General features: G+C 44.2%; 1 protein-coding gene across 6 annotated transcripts in view; it reads right to left on the bottom strand.

Annotated features, from left to right (window-relative positions):
• The window catches only part of Ccdc91 (coiled-coil domain containing 91), a 148,453-nt gene that overhangs the window by 83,291 nt on the left and 41,731 nt on the right, over positions 1-23,431 (bottom strand). For 4 of the 6 annotated variants that reach the window (XM_034512081.2, XM_076940910.1, XM_076940911.1 and 1 more), the window contains 3 exons: positions 9,511-9,671; positions 7,910-8,113; positions 4,253-4,357 (listed from right to left, as the gene is read on the bottom strand). In XM_034512081.2, coding sequence (XP_034367972.1) covers positions 4,253-4,357; positions 7,910-8,113; positions 9,511-9,671 — 470 coding nt within the window. Of the gene's footprint in view, positions 1-4,252; positions 4,358-7,909; positions 8,114-9,510; positions 9,672-10,450; positions 10,539-12,195; positions 12,342-23,431 lie in introns of those variants that run through there. The other 2 variants (XM_076940912.1, XM_034512084.2) reach the window with 2 other exon arrangements.

Raw genomic sequence — 23,431 nt, 5'->3', positions numbered from 1 at the left:
ACCTGCCATGTGCATACTGTCTGCTATGTGCCTACCACCTGTTATGTGCACACTGCCTACTATGTTAACACTGCCTGGAGAAGTGTAAATAACCCTAACAAAGAACACTATTTATAAACCATATCAATTATGATGGAGATGGAAAGACAACAAAAAGAAGAGATATGAAAAATGCAAAAAGTGAAATCAATTGGTGACTATCAGAAAAGGTAAGAAAAGATTTAAAATGAATAAACCTATACTTCTCCATCTGGCACATATCTTTGGTATATGCAAGCATGTAGAAAGCAGGCTCTTCCCTCAGATGCTGGTTAGCATGTGAACCTGGATGACATCATGGGAGCAATCAACAGTCTCTGACTGCAAGAGTGTCACCATAAGGCGTGAGACCATGGACATCTCTCATGTAACGTGTTGATTTTTACACTATTTGAAATTCTTATAGACTGCGTTGTTAGAAAAGAAGTTTTAGACACGTACAAAAAAAAAGGTATAATGTAAAAGAAAAAAAATCAAGAAGTCAGAGGAGGCGCCAGGTTCATACCAAAAGGACAAACACGGAAAACAATGCAGAAAGCTGGACACAACAGAGCAACTAAACAAGGGGTGGAGGGGCAGGTCTGCAGCAATGGGGTAAGGGTCCATGGACCGACAGGTGAGGGAGAATGATCAATGTATTCCGAAGTGGGTGATGTCCTCGGTGAGGACTTACAGGCAGGCTGAGCCCCGGTTTACTAGTTCTGAGGGCTGCTCAGTACTACTCTGTGAACGACATTCTTCAACCAGCCAGGATCTGGTGCAAGGTCAGACCTGATCTATACTCCCCTGGCTCTCGACTATACTATATCCACAGCTACCAGCAAATAGAGTATTTCTTGAAAGATATTATATAATGGCATATATTGGCTTGGAATAAAATAAACATTAGTAATACTTCTATCACATACACACATACACACACACAAAAAAAAAAAAAATCCAAAATTGGTGTTGAAGGGATAGCTTAGCGGTAATAGCACTGGCTGCTCTTCTAGAGGACTCAGAGTCAATTTCCAGAACCCACATGGCAGCTCATAACTGTGTAACTCCAGACCCAGGGAATCTAATGTCCTCTTCTGGCTTATGCAGAAAAAAAGTCCCACAATACCCATATAAATAAATGATTAAAAGAAAATCACCCATATTGTAAATTCACTTAGTTGTTTTATACTGTGAACTAGTGTTCTAATCATACTTCAAAATTGATGTCAACTAAGTCAAGCCCAGACAGATGAACAGGGTTCATGGAGAACTACAGTCCACTCTGAAATGAAAATCAACTTCTCTGCTTCATTTCTTAGAAAGTTGTGCAATCTAACAGAACACCAAAGGATAGCTTTGATACCAAGCATTAATACCTCACATTTGTGGAAGTACAGGAGCAAAGGCCAGCATGTCTAGATTCTGCCGAGGGCTTTTCCAGAGCCATTACAAGGACTCCACTCTCTGGACCCCACTTACAGCTAGCTACCGCCTGTAGACTTCACCTCCATGCTTCTTAGGCCTGAGTCCTTGATATGGCCAACTGGTGCCAACTGCACATTCACTCTGGACTTCACTCATACAGCGCTTCCTCTGCTCCCCACAGAAACACAAGTAGTCAATGAATACATCAACAAGATTCTACTCAGTTTTCAAGAAAGTAACAGAGATAGGGTAGGAAAGAGAAGATCAACTTTAGCCACAGGTTGGAAAAATTCCATCTGAAGTGACTTAAAAATCAGTATGCCTTAAATAACAAAGCTCTATCAGTGATCCACAGTACCCACAGTGCACGAGTTCTCTCAGATAGATACGATGAGGCACAAAGCCTTCTCAGCACTGAAGGTGTCAGCAGGCAGAGTATCTCAAACCCAATATGGACACAGCAATCCCTTCAACTATTCTCATGTCACAGTGTACACAACTGAGAAAAGTCTGCAACTTAAAATCCTTCAAATGAGCACAATGCAAACACCACTCTGGGAAAAAAACCTACCTCTTTCCCAAAGTCTTCTCAGATACCTGGTTTGTGTGGGACTTTCTCACCATGCTATTTGACAATAAACAAACTTATCTTTTCTACTGTGTCTTATATGAAACTCTCTAATTGCGGGGCAAGCTCTCTGTGGTGTAGCCACTAGAGAGAGTGTACGGATTTTATGAGACTCTGCCCTGGACTTGCCCCTTCATTCGCTGCTGAGGTCTGTGGCTTGGTTCTAGGATGGCTGAGGTCAGAGTCCAACCTCAGATAAATGGAGAAGCAGAGCAAAGACATCCCTGGAGACTGAAAACTGGTGTTTTTCAAAAATAGCAGGTTCCTTTACCACTGGGTGAGAGCAAGGCTTAGCCAGATTACAAGTCCGAATTTTCCTCTTGTGGCAATGTCCCTAAACACAACAAAAAAACAACCTATCACAAACACTTTCCGAAGAGATTTACCAATTACAAAAACCTGCACGCCTGATGAAAGTTCTCTCATCATATAAAGTGAAGCTCCAATTCCATCAGTGAGAACAGTGCTGTCGTTTTTAGATATATTTGTGTACAAGCCTTTACAGCCCAGCACCAATCCTCAGAGATCCTGGGTTATTGGGCCAGAAAGTACCTGCAGCCAGCACTGAGACTTAAATAACCAAAAACTGTACACCTAAAAGAATATACAGTAGAAGTGTATGTTTGGATATTTAAACCATGGCAATACTGAGAATAACCCCCACTCCCAAAGAAGCTTCACATGATCTTGTGAGGTCAGGAAGAGAACACAGGTAGTGAACTAAGGCTACACAAATCCAATTATATAAAGAAACTTAAAGTCTTTCAAACACTTCATTTTCCTGTAACTGGGTGTACTCTTTAAAACACATTTTTAATTCTCAAGCAGAAAATATTCAGGCTCCTCCTGTAAAGCAGGAAGCACCTTTACAAAAAAATGAATGGGGAAGAACTGGAATGTCTAATGATGAGACAGAGCAAGCACCACCCACTCCATGTTCATGGGAAAATTGGGTCATCATCAGCCAATGGTCACAGCAAACAAGCTTGGTCTTTTAAGGCTTAGCCCGAGAGGCCCTGAGCTAGCCATGGCAGCCAACAGCTACTAGAAATGAACCCTTAGTAATTTTGGCTTTGTCTGTCAAAATGTCAGAACAAAACACTGTGACATGCTTTCTGAGATGCTAGCAAACTCCCTGCACCACTGCTGTAGGAGGCACAGAAGGAAGACCCTGGGAGCCACACTGGAAATGGGAGGGAGGCAGACTCCACTTGCAGTCACTGCCTCAACCCCCCCACCCCTGCTCAGTCTGCACACCCTGGACAGGGCAGGAAAAGGGAGGCATCCCCACTGTTCCCCAGCTCTCTCAACTCTCTCAGTGTCCATGTGCCACACGGTTTTCACACTTCTCCTCCTAAGCTGGTAATGAGACCATATCATAAAAATAAAACTCTGCAATACTTCCTTTTTAAACTGTCAGCTAAAGCTTTACAAACTTGAAAATTAAAAGCCAAATGTTCTGAAATCAGTGAAAATATTTTTAATTTTCCTTGTGATAAACAGTAAGATTTTGATTTCTCTCTGTGTATTGTCAGTGTTTTCTAGAATTAGCATGTTATTTTAGAACAATACACACTGAAGGAATTTCTTTGGACAAGCACTTTTCATTCCATCCATACATCTGCCATCAGCGCATCCTGGAACAGTTCATGAAGTTTGCTTCCTGCTACGGACATTGCAGAAATCCAGCCTCCACTGCACCAAGCCTCATCATTTTAACAAAAAGGAGAAACTGGCTCCTCTGTCCTTAGTTCTGGACGTATTCATAAATGGACGTTAGATACATTCGTGTAAAAAGGCAGGAACTGTCACATCATACTCCTCAGAACAAGCTGAGTGTTGTGCTCAAGAACACCTGGGACAGACTCGGGATGAGCAGCAGATAGGGAGATGACAACGCCCAGCTTGACATCCCTCTTCCTACAGTGACTTCCTAAGAGTAAAGTATTGCCCTCAAAAATAGACTCCATTTCCCCAACTGCGTTTTGCAAGAACCTTCCACAAGCTGATGCACGTTAGCACTAGAGTCTGTGGTCTCATGCCAGCATCACAAAACATCATGACAACTAAATGTGCTGCTTTCCAGTTCATCTCGGACTAGAGGCAGGAACAACACTCTTCACTGTCTGTCCGCCATACTCACTCGGAACGTCACTGAGTATTTCTGGGGCTGCTCACCTGAAGCTCACGGTATCTGGCTTGGAAGGACACAGCATCCTGCTCCTTTTCCTTCAGGAAGCCTTTCTCCAGAACACTGTGTTTCTCCATCAGCGACTCCACATCCTACAAGGAAACCAAACACAAACTCTGCAATATTCCACGGCACAAAGTACTTTCTCAATAAGCAGAAAATATTTATCAGGGAAGAAAATTTTTAAAAAAAAGTCTAAGCCAACTAATTTCTAGGCCAATATTGAATACTGACAGAACACTGAAATTTTAAGTGAACAAGAGTGGGCTGGAGAGGCGGCCTGGAGGGTAAAGTACTTGCTGTATAGGCATGAGGACTCCAGTGTGGAATCCCTACATAACCTCATAAAAGCCAAGTGTGTGACGGCAGCAGACACACCCAAGGGCCAGCCACCTGCCCCAGGTCAGAGTAGACAGAAAGCAGAGAGAGAGATGAAAGCATCCCAACACTCTCCACAGGAGAGCACATGGGCACGTCCTCCTACACGCAGGGGAAAGTACTGCTATACACATGGGCACATCCTCCTACATGCAGGGGCACGTCCTCCTACACACAGGCACACGTCTTCCTACACGCAGGGGCACGTCCTCCTACATGCATGGACACATCCTCCTACATGCATGGGCACATCTTCCTACATGCATGGGCACATCTTCCTACATGCATGGGCACATCCTCCTACATGCATGGGCACGTCCTCCTACACACAGGAGCACGTCCTCCTACATGCAGGGGCACGTCCTCCTACATGCATGGGCACGTCCTCCTACATGCATGGGCACGTCCTCCTACATGCATGGGCACGTCCTCCTACATGCATGGGCACGTCCTCCTACATGCATGGGCACGTCCTCCTACATGCATGGGCACGTCTTCCTACATACATGGGCACATCTTCCTACATGCAGGGGCACGTCCTCCTACATGCATGGGCACGTCCTCCTACATGCAAGGGCACGTCCTCCTACATGCATGGGCACATCCTCCTACATGCATGGGCATATCCTCCTGCACACAGGAGCACGTCCTCCTACATGCATGGGCACATCCCTCTACATGCATGGGCACGTCCTCCTACATGCATGGGCACATCCTCCTACACACAGGAGCACGTCCTCCTACATGCATGGGCACGTCCTCCTACATGCATGGGCACGTCCTCCTACATGCATGGGCACATCCTCCTACATGCATGGGCACGTCCTCCTACACACAGGAGCACGTCCTCCTACATGCATGGGCACATCCTCCTACATGCAGGGGCACGTCCTCCTACATGCATGGGCACGTCCTCCTACATGCATGGGCACGTCCTCCTACATGCATGGGCACATCTTCCTACATGCATGGGCACGTCCTCCTACATGCAGGGGCACATCTTCCTACATGCATGGGCACGTCCTCCTACATGCATGGGCACATCCTCCTACATGCAAGGGCACGTCCTCCTACATGCATGGGCACATCCTCCTACATGCATGGGCATATCCTCCTGCACACAGGAGCACGTCCTCCTACATGCATGGGCACATCCCTCTACATGCATGGGCACATCCTCCTACATGCATGGGCACGTCCTCCTACATGCATGGGCACATCTTCCTACATGCATGGGCACGTCCTCCTACATGCATGGGCACGTCCTCCTACATGCATGGGCACGTCTTCCTACATGCATGGGCACGTCCTCCTACATGCATGGGCACATCTTCCTACATGCATGGGCACATCCTCCTACATGCAGGGGCACGTCCTCCTACATGCATGGGCACATCCTCCTACATGCAGGGGCACGTCCTCCTACATGCAGGGGCACGTCCTCCTACATGCATGGGCACGTCCTCCTACATGCATGGGCACATCCTCCTACATGCAGGGGCACGTCCTCCTACATGCATGGGCACATCCTCCTACATGCATGGGCACGTCCTCCTACATGCAAGGGCACGTCCTCCTACATGCATGGGCACATCCTCCTACATGCATGGGCATATCCTCCTACACACAGGAGCACGTCCTCCTACATGCAAGGGCACGTCCTCCTACATGCATGGGCACATCCTCCTACATGCATGGGCATATCCTCCTACACACAGGAGCACGTCCTCCTACATGCATGGACACATCCTCCTACATGCATGGGCACATCCTCCTACATGCATGGGCACATCCTCCTACATGCATGGGTACATCTTCCTACATGCATGGGCACGTCCTCCTACATGCATGGGCACGTCCTCCTACATGCATGGGCACATCTTCCTACATGCATGGGCACGTCCTCCTACATGCATGGGCACATCTTCCTACATGCATGGGCACGTCCTCCTACATGCAGGGGCATATCCTCCTACACACAGGAGCACGTCCTCCTACATGCATGGGCACATCCCTCTACACGCATGAGCACGCCCTCCTACATGCATAGGCACGTCCTCCTACACACAGGAGCACATCCTCCTACAGGCATGGGCACATCCTCCTACATGCATGGGCACATCTTCCTACATGCATAGGCATGTCCTCCTACACACAGGAACATGTCCTCCTACACACAGGAGCATGTCCTCCTATATGCACACAACCACGTATATAGGTATACAAAACAAACACAAAACCATGAATAAAGAACAAGAACATTTCAACCAATGCAATGAATAAGACCCAATCTCTATAAGTCCTTTCCATGAACTGGCTAAGATAGACACACAGATGGGTGGACAAATGGACAGACAACAGAGACACCGATGGATGTAGAGAGAAGATAACACTGATGAATATAGATGGTAACTGACAGATGATAAATGAAAGAACAGAGGTAGATGGATGGACAGACAGACGGAAGGACAGAAGAGAGCTGAGAGCACATGCCAGTCTCCTCCCTAAAAAGGTATGTTGGAACACACACATAGGTCCCTAACCTCCCACTTGCCAAACCTGAAATCACACATGCAGTACAATACTGCCTGCTTTGAAAGTAAATGAAGATAAAACAGAAATGAAAGCCAGAGAGATCTGGAAACAAAACCTGTGATTCGCTTAACAGCACACTCAGACTTCAGTTCATACAGGTCCCCACTGACACCAAAGTCCTGGGTAGCTAAAAACAGCATAGTATTTTCATATAACCTATGTATCCTACCAGATATACTAAATTATCTCCAGCTATTTAAAATATGTACAACAGGAATATAAGTTAAATCATTTTGTTTGTGGAAATGGATGGGGGGTCTGTAAACATATACCTACAGAACACACACCATGTATCTCTGAGTACTTCTGATGTGCAGTTGGTTGAATTAGATGCTGAATGCGTGGGTGTGCTAACCACTGACTACAAACTTTTGTCTGAAGTTTAGTTACTTTATTTATCTGTGTGTGTGTGTGTGTGTGTGTGCATGCACACACACACACACACACACACGCGCACACACACGAACCCTTAAATGTATGTATTGCACTACATGCAAATAGCAACACTAAAGGCCAGAGGGGCCATGGAACTAGAGTTACAGACAGTTATGAGCTGCCATGTGGTGTGACTGACCAGAACCTATGCTCAGGGACTTTCCACCCATTTCAGATTATATCAACTTGCTAGTGAATACACTTTTACATTCTCAGGCAAACACATACACACACACCTTCTTAATTCTCTGCTTTTCTTCTTCTGAAGCTTTGAGTTTAGTCTCCAGACTTGATATTTTTTGCCGGAGCTGAGAGTTGGACACGTGGACTCCAGGACCCTCAGGCTCATCCTCCGGAGCCAGTGTTCCATGGCTCGGCTCATCCGCCAAACCAAGTGGGAAGAGAGGGATATTCAGATGTGTGTGCGCTGACTGCTGAATCTAAACCACGTTAACAAAACACAGACCAGACAAAGAAGAGTTAGACTCATCCATTAAGGAAACATCCAAAGAGTTTCAGAAGCCACATGTGGAATTAAGTTGTAGTAAAGCAATAAAATTATTCTGCTCTAAGTAACTCAACAAAAAAGACTTTGAAAACAGGCTGATCTTTGAAGCCTAAAGAAAAAGCCTTTTATGTCTGTAGTACTCACTACTGTGTGACTGGTAACACACTAACCACTTAACCTTTGTGAAAAATATGCCCCATTGCGCATAAACACATCTGAGATGCACTCACTCTGAAGTGAATACACAGACTGAGGGTCATTTACAATTAAACTGTAGCTCAGAATCTCACATTTACTAATGACGCTAACTTATCCTCTAGCAAAATTAACAGATCACGTAGCATCGCACTTGGCAAGTTATCTGGATGACTTTGTGCAAAGGTCTCTGCAAATATCTGAATGAATACACTGTGATGATGCTGCCTGGGGCTTGTGCCCTAAAACTGAAATAGATGTTCTTACACCTAAAAACATGTTAGTACTCCCAGAAAAGAAAAACTATTCTTAATAAATATCTCCTTGTTTGACGTTTAACTTTGAATTTAAGTTTAAAATGAAAAAAATTATTCTTTTTTGTTATTATTCTCCTTTAAGTCTGAGATTTCATGAGCAAAGCTAAGTCCATTTTAATGACCACACACAGCTGTTTGCCGCAGTCAATCACTGCAATGACAGAAACGGCACCAACTGTACCTCAGTTTCCACAGCAGAGCCCAGCTCTGTCTCTGCCAGCAACATTCTTGTAGGAAGATTACCCTCTGTGCCTTGGCTTCCTCGCCTCTGAATGAGGGAAGCAGTGACACACTTGTTTCCTCTCACTTGTTGTCTATGTGCAGGTGTGTGCATACATGTGTGGGTGGCAGCAGAAGCCAGAGGTAACAGATCCCTGGAGCTGCTCCCTGTGAGTGCTGAACCCAACGTGAGTCCTCTGCAAAAGCCCTATGCACACTGGACTGTCCCTCTCCAAAGCCTCGGTGGTCAGAAGATGGCTTCCAGGATGGGTTGACAGTCACACTGAGGCGGGAAGCTCTGGGCTCTGTATCAGTCCTTAGGCTCATCGCAGGTTTATGGAGTGAGTCCTGCCGGCATCTAGACTCCTCTAGATGGAGTCTCGGGGCTGAGTAATTAGTCAATTCTAATGACTGAGACGCTCACAGCAAACTTTTGTAACTAAGGCACTTAAAATCTTTTGCAATCATTTCACAGAAGGAATATTACTACAGAAATAGTTCTTTTGGGATTCTTATTTTAAGAGGTCATAGGAGCATGAATTAAGTCAGCATGCAGCTTCTCTACTCAGGGTTCCTGCTGAAACACGCCTGTGCTCACCTGAGCTTTGGAGACGGTCTGACTCACGAGGCTGCTGTCTGCACGTGTATCGTCTGGTGAGGAAAGGACAGCATCTGGAGGGAGGTGGACGGCAGACGGAGACGAGCGGTCATGGTCCAGGATAAGCTCCGGAGAAGCTGGTGAGAGGCGCACTCCGGATACTGAAGACAGAGCACAAGGGTAAGGTCAGAAGACGGAACAGAGACGACAGGTTGGGTGGGTAGGAAAGGGTGCAAGACTTGGAGCAGTGAGGTTGGAAGTTGAGATTTTTATAACTAATGTCAAAAATCCAAAGGAGTGTCTTTGAATTACACATACATGATGCTTCCATGTGAGATGAAGACAAACACGTTCTAAAAATCTTAATACACAAACTGGCCAAGCCTACTAGAGATGTTTGCTCCTACCAGAGGAAACATTCAACATAAGACACATCCACTCACTGCCTCAGGAAAGCTGACTTTTCTAAAGGGCACTGGCCTGGCAGGAATGCTGTGCAGTCAGGAGGCACGGGGAGGGAGACACTGTTACACACTAGTGACCGCGAGTTCAACAGCTAAACATTCATTATGGCAAAGCAGAGAAGGGAAGACTGCTGTAGAAACCTGGAGTGTCCTCTTTTATAATTTTGTAGAAATTTTCATGTTCAAGTCAAACTTCACTTACTGGATTATTTCCACAAAAGCAATGCGGAGAGACAATTTTGCTATTATTTCCACAATGAACCTCGTTATACTGTGATTAAGGTTCACATTAGGAGGTGTGGAAGCAGCTGGCTGACAAGGACAAGAGAGACAAAAATACAAATGAGGAAAAACATATTGATTAGTTTATTTTTAAATGCTTCCAAAAGTTCAAGCGAATCTAGTATGTCTGATATGTAAGGAGTCATCTTCAATAGCCAACTCATTCACACACACGGCGGCCTAACTGCAATGACCTTTATTCCACATTGGCATCAGTAGCTCTGTCCGCGGGGTCCTACCACAAACTCTGGAGATGGCTCACAATGGAGACTGCGTGTTCCCCTGAAGAAAGACACGTACAGGGCTGGTAAATACTAATGAACTAAAAGTATAGATTTCTGATTGCTACTTTAAGGAACTGCTTAATTATATGTAACATTTTATTATATCTAACAACATTGTACCACACATGAAATTCTCAAAATTAACTTAGAAAAAAAAAAGAAAATCATTTGGTTGCAGGATGAAGTTATTTCTAAACGTAAATCAGTGTGCACAGGCGTGTCTGCCTCTGTGTGTGTATACATGTGTATTCATGTGTATGCCTATATATGTGTTTGCATGCCTTTGTGTGTATGGGCATGTGTGTGAATATATTTGTGTGTGTGTATGTGTGTGTGTGAATGTTTCTGTGTGCCTGTGTATATGTTGTATGTGTATGTGCATGTGTCTTTGAATTTCTAACTGAAATACAAACAGGCATTTCAATTTTTTTCATCTCAAATACAAAAAGAAAAACTTTTATTCAAGTTTGGACTTGGCATGTATTTTTCCAAATCTTCTCTATAGATAAAGTGAATTCTCTAAAAATGTCAAAATATTTCACTTTCTAATTCTGAATTTTAACAAACATATTAGTGAACTCTCTAAGACATGGACAAAAATCCTGTCCAAGGAGGAACCCACCTGACGACTGAGAGCTGGGCTGCTATCTCAAATGTTATACCATGCTTGGAACAGTCGCCTGTCCTTCAGTGTCCTCTCTGCAGCAGACAAAGCTGCCAAGCAGCCCTGTGTCAGCACATGGCACACTGTGGCTATTATTTCAGAAAAAATTCTAAACTGTACCACCCTTGTACTGTCTAGTTTTATATCAACTTGACACAAACTGTAGTCATTTAGGAAGATAGAACCTCAGTTGAGAAAATAGCTCCACCAAGTTGCCCTCTGGGCAAGCCTGAGGTGCATATTGTTTGGTAATCCTGGTGGCATATGAAAACAGGGGGAGCCAGAACAATCTAGTAAGCAGCACTCCTCCAGAGCTCTCATGATCTCCTGCCCTCAGGTTCCTGCCCTGGTTGAACTCCTGCCCTGACTTCCTTCAGTGGTGGACTGTGCTAAGGATATGTAAGTTGAAATAAGCCCTTTCCTCCCCAAGTTGCTTTTGGTCATGGAGTTTTATCACAGCAATAGAAACCCTAGCTAAGACAGCCTTAATGCCGAGTATTTCGGTATCTATGTCATTCACATCAACAGCCATGATTTAAAACAAGATGCCATGTATTCTTAAGTGAAATTCTCCAAACACTGAATATACAAGTGCATCACATGAAGAAGAGGAGAAAGGACAACAGGCAGGAAAGCTGAAGGATGGAGAGGAAGAAAGTGGAAAAAAAGCAAGCAAAGAGAGGAAGTTACAGGAGAAAACAGGAGGCAGGAGGAGGGCCTGGCCCTCAAACAGGCACTACCTCCCCACGCCTCCCCTTCATAACCACACTTCCTCAGCAGTCTTTGCCCATCCCCACCTTCCTCACACCCATCAGGGACAATCCCCTGCAGCGGTCCTTTGATGAACACTCACATTACTCTCCTGATTTCTGCAAGTGCAGACTCTCAGCCTTCCATTTCTCCAACCACATTCAAAGCCACAGAGCACTAATAACCAAGTTCCCATTGTGGGCATCAAGTGCTCCCTGACCCTCTGGCACCACAAGCTCACCTGATTACCACAAGGATCCATTTAGATGTCCCACAGGCACATTACGGCTAACTATCACTTCACACAGCCCAGATTGGCCTCATGTTTCACTCCCATTAACTGAACACTGGATCTGTCAAGCCAGTGATATCTCATCCAGTCTCTCTGTGCTGCTAACATCCAAACCTTTGCCACACTGTCCAGCGCCTCTATGACATCACAGTACCACTGCCCAGACACAAGCCAATCCCAGAGCTCAGACCAGGATTCCAGTGTTAATAACAGACACTTCCCTGCTGTACAGCCTTCAGCAAATTACACAAACTCGTCAGAGTCACAGCATCCTCTTACAGAAGCAGGGAAACAGCATGTGGCTTAAACTCCTCAGACTAACATTCGAATGCTGAAGTGAGCTGACAGATACAGCATTTAACAGCAGAGGTGCAGGTGTGCTGAGTGAGCACAGCAGTGAATGGAAGTCAGGATGGTGTGTCCTTCGCAGGAAACTGCACCTCAGCTTTTCCAGGATCATCCCACTTGTCTCATTGTCTGTTGGGAGCTGACTTTAAGCAGAAAGCAGCTCTCAACTTTGCAGCCATCTGGAACCATATATCCTGATGAGAGACTTGTTTTTCAACAGCCTACAACAGGTGAAGCACACTCTGATAAACATCTTGTTTATCCCACATAGCTTGTTTTGCTGTTTAGTGACCCCAGCTGCATGGTGCACGTGGTAAAATGTCTTCACCTGTGTTCCCCTGCTTGTGCTTATAAATACCCAGGATTTCCTTGTAACAGGGGTCTATATGAAAGAGAATAGGGGAAATAAAGGCGTAACCAGACTTGACTACACACTCTGGCTTGTCTCCATTCTTTGTGTCTCTTGCCCCTCCACCCCCACTCTCTCTCTTAACCAGAGCACTTAGCCCCAAAGCGTGGGGCAGTGTGGACAGCAACATAGTAGCCCCAAAGCGTGGGGCAGTGCAGTCCTCGACATTAGTGGCTCCCAAAGCGTGGGGCCGCCAAGCGTGGAGAGTGCAGTTCTCAACAATTGTCTGCTTAGCCACAGTAGGATTCTAATTACCTGCTTTTAGTTAAGAATATTATTGCTTATGAAATAATGATCTTAAAATTATATACCAAACTTTGTGATGTGCACTAGGAATATAGATGTGTATACATACATATGTACACACACATACACACATACATATATGTATATGTGTATGTGTGTGTGTATATATATATATACACATATACATATATATACACACACACATATACATATAGGTCTAGACCTATAGCAACTAATTACTTCCCCAGATCAAACTAAAAAATGGAAAAAAAATTAAAGTAGAATATGGGAACTGAAAAGAATAATACAGATATTGAGGGAGACTAATAAGATTGGTCTCATCTTTAAAACTCTGGATTCACAATAGAAGCTAATCTGATAATATGGGCAATATACAAATATACACAATGAAATAGCAATTAACAAAGTTTAAAAATAGGAAATGTCCCTTGTTTTAAGTCTTCACGCGTTTAAGTAATTGATTTTAATTTTTTCATAAAAATGGCAAGTGCTTACAGAAACACAGTTTATAAAGTTATTTGGTTAGTACTTTAAAACTGGTCTCTTGAGGAATTCCTTTGGGGAAATCAAGCCTGGGCAATAACCTCACAGACAAACATGAGACTCCAAGGACATCACAAGGCTTTTTCACTCTAGATTGTGCACACAAGGAGGCTGGGAGGTGGGAGTGGGGGTACGTGGGCATGGGAGGATGAGCATGGGGGATGGGCATGTGGGCATGGGCATGGGAGAGTATCAGCACAGGGGACATCAGAATGGGGGACATGGGCATGGGGACATAGCATGGGGCCATTCAATGGAAAGGAGACACTGGGTAGACTTTGACCACAGAAAAGTGTGATGTGCCCTTGTTGAAATGGAGAACATTCCAGAAGGAGAGAAAGCCAGAATAAGAAACCAGATGCCAGGACTGTGCTGTGGGCCTAACTACACATATCTAAGCCATCAGAACAGCAGTGTGACATTGAGTGCACCTGTCATACCAGAAAACACAAATGTATAAATAAAGTGGATCTGAAGACAAAGAAGCCAGGGCGTTCACACGGCAAGCCACTGGATGGGACGTTCTATGGATGGGAACTTGACTGGCAGAGACTGAAGCAAGGGGGCTGAGACAAGGAAATGCAGCTGACATTCTCAGCAGGCTGTGCTCCATGTCTGCTGACTGTAAACAGTGACCTAACTAAAAGACGATCTGACACAGTAACAACATCACACCAGGAACTGAAGCCATCTCTAAAGAAAGCAAGCACTGCAGTGCTGCCCACAGAAAGCCCATGTCATACAGAATGACAAGGGGGCTTGACTACTACAGGGAGGAGAAGCTTTTGTGGTCAGTCGTGTCAAAATATATTTCAAAACTGACTTTTCCAATTTAAAAACATTAATTAATTGTAATATCAATTGTACTTATCAAATAAGAACAGCTTCCACTATGAGTTATAGGCTTGCAAAATACTGCTTTAATTAGCATAAGGGAAACTGACATGTATCTCTGAAAGTGAATTTCCAGTAAATCTTAGCACTTAGGTAAAACAAAATTATAAATGATACAGGTAAGAGACGCTCATTGACCTTTACAATGTTAACTTACATATAAATTTCAGTCCACACAAAAAGGCTTACAGCAGACTGAGCTACTTAGGTTGTTATACTACAAAAAAGTCTTATCTTGTATTTTTAACAGGCAGAAAAATGAACAGCTTTTCTAAATAAATATGACCAGTTAAATTTCTGTACTTTCAAACTCTGAAAATGTACCCATTTATGTAAACTAAAATTAAGTTGTCCAGAAAACTAAACTTAAGTTACATATCAGAAGACAAGACTGTTCACACCATGGTGTCCTCCTCACTACTGAAGGTAGAAGCTGTGTTCACACCACAGTGTCCTTCTCACTACAGAAGATAGAAGCTGTGTTCACACCACAGTGTCCTCCTCACTACAGAAGATAGACGTTATGGTCATACCAAAGTGTCCTTCTCACTACAGAAGATAGAAGCTGTGTTCACACCATGGTGTTCTCTTCACTACAGAAGACAGAACTGTGTTCACAGCAGTGTCCTCCTCACTATGGAAGACAGGGACTGTGTTCACCATGTAGCCATGACATGAGTGTCTGTTTATTTTGCTTTATTTTATAAGATTTTGCAGAAAATACCACATCGTTGATCTACACCTGATGAAAGCCAAACTGACATCAAGATAAAAAGATTCTATGTAAGATTCTCGTGAGCAGCAACACCTCTCCCTCAAAACAGACGTCAATGTCTACAATGCCATCACTTTAAACAGAGTCTGATATTACTCAGTTCCATGCAGATGAAATGTTCTTAAACACAACCAAGAGATGTACACTGGTGACCTACACAATCCAGAGTGCTAGAGCTCGCTCACCAACATGGTTTCTATGGAGGCCAGGGTATCCTCCAGCCATGGCCCTCCTCTCTGGCACACAGTGGCTTGGCAGGAGACTCTCACCAAGACTCTAACCTGGGAAACTGTCACATCATTTTCTTCACTCTCAACAAAATTAACTGTTAGCACACTAAAGAGAGAAGGTTTGGCTTTTATTCCTCTTCTTTTATTTAACTTTGAATTTTCTCTTTCCAGCAAATAGGAAGCTAGGTACTGAGCTAAACCACTTACAGAAAACAATTCAGTCAGCCAAATTGAACACTGATGAAAATAAATAGAAAACATTCAAGCACAAGCTAAGTGTGCTTGAATCAATAAAGATAAGCAAATGTCACCAAACTCTGTAAACCTCTGCCTGATTGTCAGGCTCTTGTGTGGGTAAAGAACAGGGAAGGGCCTGGCCACACACCTCCTTCATCCACACGGACCTCAAGATGAACATGAGGTAAAAGCGGGGAAGGGAGAGCCTGTCCTGCAGCCAGCAGGCACTGTCAGGAAAGGAAGAGGGGAGAAGAACAAAGAAGACAGGCACTGGGATGGAGGCAGGAACCACTTAGCCACTAAATCCCAAAAGTGGACAATGGGAGACATGAGGACAGGGAGAGGGACAGGAGGGACAGTGAGGACTGGGGGGACAGGGACGGGGAACAGGAGAGGATGGGGGACAGTAGAGAACAGGAGGGGACAGGTAGAGAGACATTGAGGACAGGGGTGGAGGCAGCAGAGAATGAGGGGACAGGGCAGTTGGGGAAAGATGAAGAGAGAAATACCTCAATGGACAAGTTTCACCTCAGATTAAATGACAACAGGAAACTGGTGACTGGCAGATGGCTGTGTCTGGGTGACGCATCCTTCCAGAAGTCCTGCCGCTTCCCTGGTCCTTGTAGCTGCCTTGAAAGGACCACCAGTTCCAACCCAGCAGGGCCTCTGTGCCATTTAGTTTGGGCTATTTTAAAGTACAGACACGGCATAAGGCAGACAGAATTTTTAGTTTGTTTCTCCCCACGCTCCTGCACTTAACACAACCTATGATTAAATGTGGGGCGCCTTGCTTCAAATTGGAGAATAGACGGCAAGAATCTAAAAAGATGGTGAGAAATAAAACCTGTATCATCAACACACCCCACAAGGCAGACACTGTATTTTGATCAAAAGACCAAGGGTTTAAGAATCTTGAAGACTGATTGGTTAAGGACCAGAACAGCCGGTGAGTCTGATGAATGTTTACTCAGGAAACATTCTATTAGCAACAGTTTCCTTCAGATAGAAACGAATGGTGCTGTGTACTCGTTTTCAAGAGAATGTTAAAAGTGACCTCCGACTGCGTCTGCTGAGGTCCTTGTTAACACTGCTGGACAGTAAAAGTGACCACAGTGTTCTCGCCGGCCTAGGTGTCAGTCAGACTCAAGTGGCATTTTGTCTAAATTGACAGAAACATTTTAAAAACTTCAAACAAATTTGTGTATGTGTGCTGTATATGAGATATGATGTGTGCGGTGTTGGTGTGTGCATGACACTAGTGTGTGTGTGATGTGTGTGTGATGTGTGTGTGTATGATGTGTGTGTGCTGTATGTGCTATGTATGTGATATATGTGTGTGATGTGTGTGATATGTGCGAGGTGTGTCTGATGTGTGTGATGTGTGTGTTGTATAGGATATGTGTGTGTAATGTGTGTGATGTGTGGTGTATGTGGTGTATGTGGTGTATGTGGTGTGTGTGTGTGTGTGTGTGTGTGTGTGTGTGTGTGTGTGTGTATGCGAGCATGTAGCATGCCATACTGCCAAAATAACTTCTTTACTACTGTCCAGGTACAAAATGACTGAAGCATCACATCCACAGACAATACTTCTGCAGAGAAGCTTAGGGAAAGCTTTCACTATTTCTCCACAGTTCAAATATACATACATACATACATACATACACACACACACACACACACACACACACACACAAACATTTCTGTGCCGCTTTCTTAGTATATTAGGCAGTTTCTATGTTGTTTATTCTAAAATTCTTGGCATGGACTAAAACAATCTATCTGAAGTTGTAGACAATAAAACTAACCTTCATTACATTCACCAAAACAAAACAAAAACCTCAAAATATTTTCCATGTTAATCAAAAGGAAGGGAGCTTTCAGTGCTAGGAACTCAACTGGGCTCCTTACACATGCCTGGCCAGCACCCAGCACTGGGATACATGCCCAGCCCTCTTTCCACATTTTATTTTGAGACAGAGTCTCACTAAGTTGCTCAGGATGGCCTTGAACTAACCAACGCTCCTTCCTCAGCCTCTAGAGCAGCTGAGATTACAGGCCTGCACCACCAGGCCTGGCTTCAGAAGTTTCATCAAAGGATTACCTCTTCACACCAGCCATGCTTTAATAACCAAATAAATAAATAAATAAATAAATAAAATAAAAAATAAAAAAATAAAAAATCTAACTATGTATTAGCTACAAGGCAAGAGAATCAAGTAAATCAATACAGAAGTCAGAAGTGAGATTAAAAGGCTTCTACTAGGCCTAACAGCAATACTTAAATCAAGTGAGATTTTGTAACTGCATAGTTCATATGATTTATTCAGAAGAACATGGTAATTATAGGTACAAGCCTGCAATACACTGCAGAGGTTACTAAAACACTTGGAGGGATATCATAAAAATAGGTCAAATTACAATCACCAAAATCATAGCTAAGTAGATGTTTTATACTTCAATATTTTGGAATCCACAAAAATGAGAGGAAAGAAAAAAACTTAAAATAAAATTCCACAAACAACAAACAACATTGACAGCTCCAACCCAGCCTACTGGGTTCTCACTGGAGACTAGTGCAGGCACAAGAAGTGAACATACTCACACAGAAACAGCATGGTAGTGGCTTTGCTCGGGCAGTGACCAGGAGTGGAGAAAAGCAGGGGCTTTTCTCACACTGAGCTGGTGTACTGATAGGATGCTGGGCAGCCACAGAGCAGGCAGGGTGTGTGACACATTAGCCACAGAGGAGACATGGGATGCAGGACAGATAACCATACTGAGGAGACATGGAGGGAGTACAGGATTCCAGAAACTCAAGAAATAAAGCCAACTCTCCAGTGGAAAGGCCAGAAGTACAGAAGAGCAAACAGCAAACTCCGATACACTGAAATCACACAGTCCTCTGAAGGAGACAATGAAACTTAACTCTGCAGCACAAAGTAAGAGTTGATTTAAACCCAATTAGCAAGGATGACATACACGAAGGACAATGGCCAGTTGGAGCCCTGTATTTGTTAGGGTTCTCTAGAGAAGCAGAACTTATGAAAAGAAAAAAAAACGTATGTGAGATTTATGAGAATGACTTACAGGCTGACTACCAGCTAATCCAACAAAGGCTGCCTGTAAACAGAAAGTCTATGATAAAATCTAGTAGTTGCGCAGGCCACAGGGCTGGATGTCTCATCAGCCTTCAGTAGATGCTGGAATCCCAAAGAAGTAGGTTATAATGCCAGCAAAGGAATGGACTTGCTAGCAAAGCGGAGATCAAGCAGGCAGAGAGCAAAGGCTTCCTTCTTCCATGTCCTTACATGGGCTCCCAGCAAACTGAGTCTGTCTCAAGATATGGATTACAGTGTGTATCTTCCTACCACAAAAGTCTTGACTAGAATTGGATCAGCTCACTTCAAACCAAGCAAAATACATACATACATACCACACCACACAGGTATCACAGGTATTATTATTTCTAGATTATAATTCATTCTACATGTAGTCTAGTAGACAATAAAGAATAGCCATCACAGGCCCTCTGCCAGAGGTGTGCCAGACAGCCAGCCTCACACTGCCTTCTCCTCTCCACCTTACACCTTAAGAATTCCCACTACAGAAAACGTACCGCTCCTATAGATAGCTAGGCTTGTATGAGGTCAATGCTAGCATGCTAGGAACAAAGAAAAAGAAGGACACTCTTCTGTCTGCTGCAATGGCCGGTGCCGGTCTCTGAAATCCATAACACCAACTTTAGACCAAATGTGAAAAATAAAACAGGAACAACTTCTCATAAGTTATTAGAAACTTCCTCTATGATATCACTTGTATTTTAAGTGTTTATCTGTCTGAAACAAATGTAATTGTGACATCAGTGCTCCATCACTTGGTCCAGGCACCACAATTCATCTAGAGTAAGCTTTGCAAATTACAGAGCTGTAGCCAGAAAAAAATAAAATGCTAAGTTCAGAACTCAGAGTCAGAAAGTATCCTTAAAGATCACCTGCATTTCAGCTTACACACTGGCTACAGAACTTCAGAGACACCATGGGTGACGGGAGACAAAGGGTGCCTGCTGTAGTAAGCCTCAGCTGTCAACCCGACACACCTGGAAGAGGGAGCCTTGATGGGGGAAGGGAATTCCCTCCCTTGACCTGACTTGGGAGCATTTTCATAATTGCTAACCTATGCAGGAGGACCAGCCCACTATGGGCACTGCCACCCAATTTTGCATATAATAATAGCTAAAGAGTACCTGAACCCTTGGGAGCAAATCAGTAAGCCCCTTTCCTCCTTGGCCTCTGCTTCAGTTCCTGCATCAAGTTCATGCCCTGACTTCTCTCGGTGATGGGTTACCACCATAAGCCAAACAACCTTTTCCTCCCCAAGTTCCTTTTGGTTGTGGTATTTGTCACAGCTGGGGAAAGCAACAACACTAGGGTAACTGTGGTCACCAGTTTGACTTGAGCTGCACTGGGGAACAACATGTCCTCAAAGTCACAACTGCACCATCATGTAATTCTTAGTGTGTGTGTTAGCAAAGATGTGAACTCCAAATCCTACTAAGAGCCCACAAAAGACCAATGTGTGTTGCTCAAGTAACAACTCAGAGCTCTACAGAGCTGTCATCCTCGGTTCCATTTAAAGAGACTGGCCGTGACCTTCAAAAGCAGAAAGGGTATGTGATCAGCCTTGGCCTGAGGAGAAAATGCATGAAGTAGCAAAAGGAAGCTGCAGAACAACCTTCACTCAAGTAGTGCAATCATAGCACTACAATGACACCCCCAGGGCTGGGGAGAAGACTCAGAGGTTTAAGAGCCCTGGCTGCTCTTCCAGAGGACCCAGCACCCACATTCCAGTCCCAAGGGATCTAAAGGCTCCTTCCTTGCCTGTACCACAAACGCATGCCATCGGTACACTGACATACATGTAGGCAACACACACACATAAACACACACAAAATAAAAGTAAAACCCAATGTCTGACCTAACAAAATGTCTTAATGGATAATAGGCAGGGTGCAGAGAAAGTTTTAAATGTTAACACTCTGCTGCCATCGAATCTGGGGGCCAACACCAGTCCCTCTAAGTCATGTCCAGATGTCCAGACACTTATCCTCAATAAGTCAATCAAAAGGGCCAAATTAAAAGTGTAAAGGAGAAAAGAGGGATTTATTCAATAGGGCCACATTTGGACGAGGGACAAAGTTTAATGTGAGGGTGAAATGCACATCCCTGCAGTCCTGGTCAAGGGGTGACTCTGCCTAGCACTGCCTGCCACTATTTGGGCTCCGGGTTTCATCTGTCAGTTGGTATGACAAGTTATTAGAACTGTGTAAAATTTTGTTCCAGGAAACAACACCGCCCCTTTCCCCTCCTCTCAGCATGAAGTTCCTGGGAAATGCTCATTTCTTCAGAGCCCATTACTTCACCATTCTCACGGTCGGACTAAGAGACGGACTAAGACACAGTCGGTGTCTCTTTAAAACGCCTTCATGCCAGCCAGTCACACTGCCTGCAAGGCACAGGTATGCGAGCGAGTAGAACGGCACTTTGCAATCTTACCACAGATTCGGATCAGATCCATGAATCTTGTGTTTTTACTACCACGTGCAAACCTACAAGCCGCATACAAAACAGTGTGTGGACTCAGGTCCTGAGCCCTCAACATGCGTCCCTCAGATCCCCCTGGACAGTAGGGCTAGTGGTGAGAGGGATGGCAATTAATAAACGACCACTTTGCTGTCCTAGGATGTCCTGGCCAGGAGAATGGAGAGCGGAAAGACTGAGCCATGAAATCAAACAGGCATCTGTCTTCCAGGTTCCCCTCTGCCAAGGTCTTAGGAGGAATGTTTGAACTCTCCTGTTGGCTTCGTATGCAAATAGCTCCAGATGCGAAGGAACCACATCTAAGTCACTTGCTTCAGCATCTGCTGGTCCAATTCCCATTATTCCTTCTGCAGGGCTGGCCTGTGACAGACAGTTTAGTCTGCCCTCTTTATAAGCTGTTTTGAAGGAGCTAATTTGGATTAAAGTATCTATCTGGACCACTTGTGTTTCCTTTGATGGTCACTGAGTTCTAATGTGGTCTGTGCAGAGCTACAAGGAGCTCAGAAGCACTATTGGAAAGGACAGCATTCAAGGTTTATGCCTCCCACCTCGCCTTCTACACAACTTATATCTGTATAGTCAAAAGCAGAAAGTGAACAGTCTTGCCTCTTAAAACTGTGCCACCCACAGTGTACAAAACGGCTGTATAACAGCCTGACCCAGTGTTCAACACAGGCAACTACTATCAGAGTGTGATGCTAACACTGCATGTACAAGGCTTGCCCACAGTGATGCTAACACTGTGTACAAGGCATGCCCATGGGAGAAGTGCATGGCATCCTAAGTAGCAGCTTCCACAGTCAGTTGGTGGAACTCACAGGACTTGTGTCTGACACTGAAGAGCCTTCTGAATCTATGGCAAAGGACTGAGTCAACGGTGAACACACAGACAACCTAAACTGTATGGGGATTCTGAAATTCTGGGTCTGTTGCAAAAAGAGGAACAATAAATAATAATAATAATAATAATAGCCTATGGACTACAAACCAAGGGTATTAAGAACTGATAAAAGTCAAGATGAATCCTTCCTTGTTTCACAAGAACACAGACTAGGGACTCAGGGGACACAAAGGGCATGGAAGGGTAAAGCAAGTGCATGGAGGACATCGCCATGCGGGAGCAGGTCAGGGCACACTCCATATGCCAGGGCTCCACATGTGCACAAGCTTTCATACTCACATGTGCATGTTACATGCATGTGTCTATCAGCAGACACCCATAAATTTCAGGAGAATAAGGGAAGGGTGCTCCTTTTATAGACATTACAAAGAGAATTATTTTCCAACAAATTCAAAACATGATTTCTTAGTGACAAGATTTTAAGTTACTTTTCTAAAATTTATACTCCTATGAGCAGCCATCCCGAATGTTGTTGTATTATCTACCACACAAATCCTAAAACTATTTTCCCTCAGAAAAAGTGGTAGAAAAATTAAGTAAAGTATAAAAAATAGACTTGTAGTGAATTAAAATGAGACCTCCGTGTGCTGTTTCTGTCATACAGGAGAACCAGGGAGGATGTGAGGAGAGACCAGCTCCACAGCTACCCCATGCTTGTCTTGAAGCTGTGCTCTCACTACAATACTCTTATGCTCGCTGCTTCACATAATTCATATCCTGACTCTAAATATTAACCTCTCCATATTCCCCAAAATACTTAAACAGAATGTTTGAACTATCTTCCAAATATCCTTGATATGTCCTTCAAAACTTATTTTCTGTAGAGAAGAGAGACAGGCACAGTGTAGAAGGGACTGTCATGCCTAGTAACCAGTTCACATCACCATCCTGGAAATGATCTCCACCTAGACCAGATAAATCCTGGATCCTGGATCAACCTACCTGAATACAGCAGCCAGAGGAAGACAGCTGCTGTACGAAGAA

Source organism: Arvicanthis niloticus, chromosome 9 (genome assembly GCF_011762505.2).
Source record: "Arvicanthis niloticus isolate mArvNil1 chromosome 9, mArvNil1.pat.X, whole genome shotgun sequence".
Classification (NCBI taxonomy): Eukaryota; Metazoa; Chordata; class Mammalia; order Rodentia; family Muridae; genus Arvicanthis; species Arvicanthis niloticus.
Note: the sequence above shows the minus strand (reverse complement) of the source record. Positions and strands in the feature narration are given on the sequence as shown.